Raw genomic sequence first — 9,278 nt, 5'->3', positions numbered from 1 at the left:
AATGGCGATATTAGTTATGATTAGGAAGAGTAAGCATAGAGAATATCTCGAAGAGGAATCGGAAACTAAACATCAAAACTCAAGATCCAGAGGAAGATGCGCTTGCTTCACTTCTACGCACTCTGACTCATGCAGCCCAACGTTTTGGGCTGGCCTCAGTCTTGCAGCGTGCACCTATACCAACCAGCATTACTCGACGAGGTGGGGGATTGTTGATCCCACTTAGCTCTTTCTGTCCAATCGATTAGTATTCACAGCCATAATCGATACACGATCCTTCCCCAGTACTCTACACTTAATTTCAGGATTATTTACTTGCTAAAAATCGACTCTCAGTTTTTGAGTGGTCCATATTGATCAATCTGTTTTTGCAAAAAGTTGTACCGTACTGCATGAACACATTTATAACTCATAGGATCCGACTTTCTCCAACATAACTTCCATCGTTATAAGTAAGAGTTGGGTGCGTGTTCCTTTTTATAAAGTTCGATGTATAGAGCTCCTAAAAGCATATTAATGACCAAATATGATTGGTTTTGTATGTACTATTTTACGTGGTGACTATTGAGACTAACTTTAATTATCTAGATTCTCCAAACACAGTGGCTATTGAAAATACTGCGAATACCCCAATTTCTAAAGAAGTGTTACAGCAACCGCCTGCTAGTTTTCAGGACAAAGGAGCAAAAGAGCAGTGGAGCGATGAACTCAAGTAAGTTTACGGTTAGGAATTTTAATAACGCCAGTAATTGGCCTTTCCGTGGTATAATTGGTTGTTCGGCATCAGTTTCTCAATTTACCGTGAGATATTTCTTAGCTAAGTTTATTAACATTTTATTTTTCTGAATAAGTGCTTGATGGGTGTTTTCACCCAGAGATAGAGTTTCAGTAGATATGTAATATTCCGGATGAGTAAGCATGCCTCATCAGATAGACAGGAAAACAAGTGCGCGGGACGCTCATTCATACTTTGTTGTCCTAAGCTATTCAGCAGCTCACCAAGAAAATTAGTGCAAGACAGCCAGTGATAAGTTGATGTATTTAGTTTCCGGGATTACTTGGGTTATGTTGGATCTCCCGTTTTATTGGGTAGTGAATAAAATTACTGTCCTTTTCTATTATTTTTGGTATTGTATTGAAAGGTTTACATTTCTGTGTTTTTTCACTTATTGGTTTATTAATTCCAAATTTTTTTATAGAGAGTACGTCCAGCGAGCTTTCTGCAGCATTGATACAAGTGAGGAAAAAGATCAAATGGAACGGATTTTAAAAGAAAAATTGGAGTACGTTTTTAGAAATAACATCAAGGTCGATTGGAAGACAGAAAATATCCCAACTATCCCTAGTCGTGCGATTGCTAGTTTCCGTAAATCCTTTAATATCAGGGGTAATTCTGTCAAGTAAGCAGTACTTTAGTGTTTTTTTCTGTCATTGGTATTACCGTGCATTTCTTCAAAATCGGTTTAGGTAGAGAAATCGAGGTCGGCCTGTAGTTCACCAGTTATATTGTACTTTCTGGAAAGTAGATATCTGGCTTGATCATTGTATTAAATGTCTATTTATTCATAACATTTCCTGTGACAGGGTTTATTATCACATTGTCGGTCAATATATTCCTTCCTAAATAAATGTGAATGTTACTTTGATAAAAACGTTCCACAGTTACCATAGGTCTTGATGAGTGCACTACCTCTAGATGTAACTAATTTATCGGTTTTCCATCAATTGCATTGATGGCTTACATCGTGTCAATGTTGCCATTGACATGACTGTTATTTGCGTGCTTCCATTTGGCCAATCTCTGGGTAGTAAACGCATAATTGGAGGAATAGAATTCAAAGTCTTATCTCTAAATGTTTGTAAGTTTGAAATTGCACATGGTACTGAAGCGAAAGACAATTAATTGTTTTCTTACAGTTTGCTAACTGAAAGTATTGCTACTTTGACACTACACTATGTTGTTCATTGAAGTGTTAGCCATCTGTAATATTTATTTAAAGTGATTGTAAGGCCAACTTACGGTGGAGTCTTACTATATTTGGGTCCAGTAACGATCGTTCATTCCATAAATCGTGGTATTTTTTGTATCAGAAGGTAAAGATATAATGATTCTGGTTCAGTTGTAGTGTTGTTAGGAATTCCTGTGCATGCGTCTAGGTACTAATTTCGACTTGTTAGTTCCTATGATCATTTTGCGATAGTTGATCTAAGTCCTTTAAATTTTACTGTACAATTTAGGTTTTAAATTGTCTTTTACTAATATTTATGAGGTTGTCTATTTTGTTTTACTTATTTTAGTGGGACTTAATAAATAAATGATAAATAAACCGAAAGTACTAGTAACACATTTCAGTAATGCTTTAATTTTCCCTAAATATCTACTCACCTATTAGTGACTGTTTTTAACCCCCTCTTTAAGTTGTAACTCAGTCAGTAAATAACCTAACTGTGACTAATTAGATATTTACATTTTTGAATGAAATCGTTTAGTGTCGTGCGACCTGTTCAACTTCCCAGTCCTCGTGGACTTCGCCCAACGGGTCCATCAAGGGAGCTCCTCGCACGTCTTCCTGTTGGGCTTTTGTCGAGAGGTGGCTGCAATGTGTTTTCGTCTTCAGTTGTTAAGAGTATATCACCATCCAAAAAGTTGCCATCGAAATCTCGCTCACCTAGTCGTTCTCCTGTTTCCAAACCTCTAAAAGATTGGCAGAGAAAGCGTTTATATAGATCCAGGTCTAGTTCATCTTCAAAATCACGTGGCTCCCCTCATTCTTCATCCTCAAGTAGTTTCAGGACAAAACGCCATCGGCGTCGGGATTCTCGGTCGCGCTCTGGTTCTCGGCATGCACAGAGAAAACGAATGATGTAAAGGATTCTCAGAAAAGGTGTGCCAGTGATTTCCATATTTTGGTTTTACTGTATGCATTTTGTTCACACCAATGTATCTAATGGGTTCTAAACCATATTTTGAGAAAGTTGCTGTGAGCAAACAAATCAGCTTACATTTGTGTGGTGATACTGTTCACTACGTCTAAACATAAAAATATTCATGTAAAGGGAAAAGTAAGAATAAGTTCCATAAATTGTCACTTGCATTGAGTTCAGACTCCAGTGGAAACTGAATTCTAGCATATTTTCAGTGTTATAAATGTTCTTGATAGTCCACTGGTTAGTCGAGACTGGTACTTTCTCATAGCCTTCTTTGGTGTTTGTTCTCGTTAGCCTTGGATAGTTGATCCAATGAGTGGTAATCGAGTATATTATTTATTTCGAAATGTTGAGTTGCGACCTATTAAAGGCTTGAGTTGAGAAAATGTTCAACTTGGACCAGTCAGGAAGACTTTGCAGACTATAAAACGTATTTTACTCCATTCTTGTCATGTACGTCCAAGTTGATATAGGTTATTAAATTGTTAATAGGTTTATGTGAATGTGAAACTATGTTTTAAAAAATGTTAGGATTAAATATTTCAAACAGAAAAACGTGTGGGTAGTTCTAAATGGTTGTAAGGCACTTTGATATTATTATTCTCATTTTGCCTAAAGATTCAAACATCTGCGTTCCCCCTAAAACCTTATTAAAGTTATTTACAAGTCCATGCATTCTGTATATCTTAATTCAATCTTCGAAAGTATCTAGCTCTGACATTCTTATTAAATATTTCTGGTAGTTAGAAATTGTGTATTCAATCTCAATAGATGACATCTATGAAATTTTGACTGTTAATATAAGGCCTATAGAGAATTATAGAATCTACAAGAGAAAACTAGTGATTTTAGACTATTCAAAACAATGAATGTGTCTATTTTCCTCTCCACTTTAAATTCAATTAACAGTTTTCCACATCCTTTCACATTTTACATCGTGCTCCTTTTAAGTTCACTTGAACATAAGCAGGTGTTTCAATATAACTTAATAAGTACTGAAGCCCTTGGATTTTCTAGGAGTTTTTAATCAGTTTTCAGATCCGTTTAATATATGGAATCATTTATTTATCGTTAGTTGTATTTAGAACGTATAGGCAATCGAATTTCACTTGGAAGCAGTCACCGACGTGGTATTCTTTTTCTCTTCTGTCAAATTCTAATAAAAACAATCATGTTTGTTGGGGTTTCCGGCTGGCCTTCGGTAATTCTATTTACGATGATTCTAATACGACGCAACGAATAGGTAATTTGATAAATGGAATGCCCGTCACACAACGCTTCAAAGTTAGTAGTTCACACGCTAATAAAGAATACAGGACATTCAGGTTGACTTGATGTTCCATACAGAAGTCAGAAATTAACAAGGAACAACTTTATGTAGTAATATGAAATGAACTTGGAGTGCAATTAAGTTACCGAACTGACACATTTAGATGAGATGAATAAGCGACTTATTACCAGGTCGTATGAAGTATAAATCAAAGTTGTCAGACTTGACTATAGCTTTCATTTTGCAATATGTCGCCTCTATTGCTTGCAACCTTATGGTCAGGAATTAGGATATAACATCAACCATTTTTTTTTAAGCATATCAACTGTAGAAAGTTTAGCTTGCACCGTCAGTATCAAACGGTCGAAGTTTTCTTTTCTACTTAAACCGATCTAGTGCTTTGATATGCTTTGTACTAATCCCTTCAAAATATTTATTAAGATCTCATACTAGTCATTGCATATTCCTCTTATCTATGTTCGCTATTTTATGGTAGCCTTCATAAATGTTCACTCTCATCTTTTAGTACACCGCAATTAGCCACCAGGGTAATTCCAAAGGTAGACGGCGGAGACGTGGTGGTGCTTCGAACGCCGACACAAGTACGGACGCAAATACCTCTAATGAAGATGGGACAGCTGTAAGGGGTCGTGGACGTGGCAGCTGGCGTGGTAAACGTGGAAATATTTCAAAGCATACTCCTCCAAGTGAATCTCGCCTTACACAACGAGCCAGTAGATTTAAAGATCATCTAGTGCAGTCACCTATTGGATCAGGTTCCATTGGACGAACCACCAGTCAGTTGCTTTCGAATTACACTGACGAACGTAATGATCTAGCTGTTGATTTTGGTAGCTGTCAAATCATTGGTACCATGCAAGAAATAGAAAAACAATACTTAAGACTGACTCGAGTAAGTTTTGTCAGTACCATCGACTGTGTTAAGTATATTCCGTAGTGTTTTTTCAGTTACCCTTTAGTTATAAACTTTATCTTTTACCAGTTATCTGTAAAAAAATATAATTTTCTGTAATTATGGTGTATCATAATTTCCTGTGTATGCGTCAACGAACTAGTTGCTCATTTTTATATGTACTTGTTAGCAGAATACTCACTGAGGTCCCTATTCATGTACATTTATGTTTGTAGCTCAAGGGTATAATTGTTGTGGTGCATTATGTGCACTGGATGGTTTGGTCATAAAGCTTTCAATGTTTTCATAAACAACAACACAAACTTCAAACCGGTGTTGTACACTATCCCGCACATTTTATCCGTTCCACATAATTTTCATTAAGTTATATTTATGTATAAGGTTGATTACGAATTTTTGACAGAAACTTAGGTGCTCTCGAGGTACCGTTATAATATTATTAAATAGGTAGTAACCATTATCACATTTGTCCAATCAGGTTTCGATATTGTCGTTAACCTAAGTGACTCGGCATCACATGCTCTATATTTTGATTTGAGGTGGTTTAAAGTAGCAGAAAACTTTGCACTCACGTTTCTAGCCAGTTGAGACTCGTCAACAAAGAATACCTACAGTCTTAAAAAAAATGATGTAGTGTCTAACTCGACTCACTGAGTTCCACAGTTTGTTACTATTGAACCGCTTCAATCACGAATCACCTCTAGGAAATCTTCATCACGAAAATTTGTTTGGTAATGGATTATGTATACGCGACTGAGTCCTAGGTGCTATTAGCTTTATTTATTGCTATCAACTGTAATAAGTCACTTGTGTAACCAGGAGTTAAGTAGAGGTTGCTTGCTTCAGTTTATGTCAACTCTCAACATATGCGTATGCACACTTGAGTGAGCAACTGACTTACCGTATTTGTAGTCATTGATTCTTCCGGTAAATCAATTTTATAGTAATTCACTGGTTGTAAGATGACTTTCTCCATTACTTTCAGGCCCCAGATCCTACAGAAGTGCGACCCTTAGCAATTTTAAAGCTTTCTTTGGAGCACGTCAAAGAAAAGTGGCGTTCAAATACCGATTATCACTGGGTGTGTGAGCAGTTCAAAAGTATACGTCAAGACTTAACTGTAAGTCGTACTGTTGTTACATTGCGTTTATTGTTATCATATTAAAGGGACTGAAGTCCAAAGTAATTGGAAGTAACTACTATATTCTAATTTATCACAAAAACTAAGACATGTCCGCTCTCATCCAGTCTTCTGATATCTATCTGGATTGAGGCGACTCAGTTTGCCTCTGGCATCCATTTATCCCTACACGATGCTTTGGATAACACACAGTACATAAATAATTTATTTATTGGATACAGTCGGTGTTATAATGCATGACTTTCTGAACAACATTGTGTGCATATGAGAGAAAGTTCCTTGTGTTTTTGCACGCATTCGATGTTAGATGATTCCTAAGAACCTGTATGTTTTAGTATCTTAAGCTTATGTTATAAGCAAATAAACCAACAACTTCGTTTATCTGAATAGTTAATTTAATAAACAAATTTTACGATAACATGAGGGTGAATGAGATTTTGTTTCTTCATCATTGTCAGTTGGTTCGTTTGAAACTTGACAGATTATTACCATTTATGTGCTCTAGATTTATCCATCTATTTTCTTGATCATAGTTAAAAATAGCTAACTCACTGAATTTTATGACGAGATTGATTATCACTTCTTATTTTTTCATCAATGTCTTTAAATATAAGCTATTGAACATATTGAGAGGGAAGATTAGGTTGTACCCAAGCTTTCATATTACATTTATCCATGTCGCCTAATGTTTTTAGTCATTTATTGGATGTATTGCTGTACGTTATTACTATACAAAAAATATCTAGATTTCATTCTATTTGACCTTTAAAAAGTAGGTTTTTGTGTAGTTGTTTTCCAATCACACTTTATTCATGTGACTTAGCGACAAGAAGCGGTTCCTGGTAGTGGTTCCAATCACACTTTATTCATGTGAGTTAGCGACAATACTCAGCTTCCTAAACGAAACTCAGAGTGATGATGTTAAAATCTGTGACCTAATGTTTGATAGATAAGTGTTTTTACAATTAAAGACTCCGCTTCGTCGTTACTGTCTTACGTAGGAAACGTGTTTTATGTAGTGTTTTTTAATGAATTTCCAACATATTGTTAAATCATTTTAGGTACAAGGTATCGAAGATGATTTTGCAGTATCAGTTTATGAAGCACATGCAGATGTAGCCTTAGAAGCTGGTGATTTTGAAGAATTTCATCAATGTCAAAGTCAGTTGCTTCGTCTCCATAAAGAAGGCTTAGGTGTTAGTAGACTGCTAGAATTTACTGCCTACAGACTTCTTTATTACATCTTCACTCTCGATATTTTAGGTAAGTTAATCGCACTCCGAAAATTACTTTATTATCCTACTTGAGCTTAGATTTTCACTTTCAGAGGCTCCGCGTTTCGTGGCATCTTATTAGTAGCCTCAGTAGCTATTTCCATTTTAAGTTTGAAAGTCATCAAGGATATTTTCTTTTAAAAACTACTTCTTATAGGTTCTTTATCCTGATTGACCAGGTGTCTGATTGTCCCTAAATTAACATCATTCTTAATATTTTCTTTCTGTGCGATCAGTTGGTTGTTTTTTTATTAATATCTACTGACTCAGGAGTGGAAAGAGGTGTTCATTATCTGTATTGGATATATTACTTGACCAATAAAACTACGTTAGATAGAGTGAACGTGCGATCACTGATTCACTTTTAGTCGTTAACCCAATAAACTATAGCCCCATGGAGATGGTGTTATTATTTAGCCTTTGACTGCAGACTTCTAATGGTACTTCTCTTTTCATTTATTGTATCGTGAGTCAAATATCAGTAGTTGTGTGCATCTGGAAATTGGCTCCCTATGATCTCTTTCTTTTCCGTCTACAACATTCAGTAGCTTCACTGATGTGAATATGATTTAGATGTAAGATCAGTTTGTCATTTCTAACTGAAAATGTGAAGATTCATAGTACCAGAATGTAAGACAGTTGATTTGTGACACTCGTTAAACTAAAGAAGCACATAATGTGAATAAGTCTAGCAAAATACCGTATTTGTACGGCTTTCACCTGCTAGCACTAGCTGCTAAAATGATTTATCTGTTGGAGATCCATTCATGTCTTTCACCTCATTATTTGAATGTCTTACTTGTATTACTGAATTGGAATATGACCAAATCTTTCTTTATTTCACTAGGTATCAATACTATCATGGCTGGTTTACGTCCAACTCACAAAACTAATCCATGTGTTTCATTTGCTTTAAAACTCCGGTCAGCCTGGTCGTTGAGTAATTATCACCGTTTCTTCAAACTTCTTTGTCCAGCTAATGATGATCAACAACCTCCTTTACGGTGCAAACATGTTGTAAACTGGTTTGTTGATCGTGAAAGAAAAGAGGCTATCAGACTAATGTTTAAGGTGTACGTTGTGTTGTGATTTGTAATAATAGTTTTATAACTTGTAGGTGGTATTATTAGGGTTACTAATGGTAAGATTGTTTCTAGCGTTAAAAGAAAGAAAAAGCTATACTTAATCATCTAAGTTTGTTTATGATCGTTCAGGGAATGGACTGTTTTTTCATTTATCACAAATATTGTTTTATTATCACTAGCTAGTTGATTTTATTATAACTACTGCTATTAATTAATTATTTTGACTGATACTAGGAAGAACTATGACAGTAGTCATCATCACAACACAAGATAATGATAGTTTATGTGATGCTGTTAATATTTCTTCTGCTTGAACCGATTGCAAGATCTCAGTCATTACAAAATTCAGCGCCTTAAATATGGTTTCTATTTAGGGTAAACAGTTTTGAAATGATCATTGGCTTAATAGTCACCCAGATCTCGTAACCAATGGTTGGAGACTCTGGATGACATGGCTCAGAATCGATCACAAAGGCGTGGGTGTATACACTCTTTGTCTTCCCTTAAACCGTGGGATTAAAATTGCTTTATACCTTTCTTTCTACGAACTGATTCTTTCTCCCTGTATCATATAATTATATAAAATCTTTCTTTTATATATTACTACCATTGAAGTAACTATTTCTGTGAATTTAGTGTTCATCTT

The 9,278-nt window shown here is 35.5% G+C and overlaps 1 protein-coding gene across 1 annotated transcript; it reads left to right on the top strand.

Moving 5' to 3' along the window:
* Positions 1-489: 489 nt before the first annotated feature.
* Positions 490-8,636, top strand: LENG8_4 (Leukocyte receptor cluster (LRC) member 8; the record flags this gene model as incomplete). The annotated part of the gene is made up of 8 exons (XM_051219270.1): positions 490-538; positions 589-712; positions 1,200-1,400; positions 2,491-2,865; positions 4,739-5,111; positions 6,118-6,252; positions 7,335-7,536; positions 8,395-8,636. The coding sequence occupies 8 exons, from the start codon at positions 490-492 to the stop codon at positions 8,634-8,636; spliced, it is 1,701 nt and encodes a 566-aa protein (XP_051063938.1).
* Positions 8,637-9,278: the final 642 nt, after the last annotated feature.

This window comes from Schistosoma haematobium (genome assembly GCF_000699445.3).
Source record: "Schistosoma haematobium chromosome Unknown HiC_scaffold_477, whole genome shotgun sequence".
NCBI lineage: Eukaryota > Metazoa > Platyhelminthes > Trematoda > Strigeidida > Schistosomatidae > Schistosoma > Schistosoma haematobium.
This window is presented reverse-complemented; position numbering and strand designations above follow the sequence as displayed.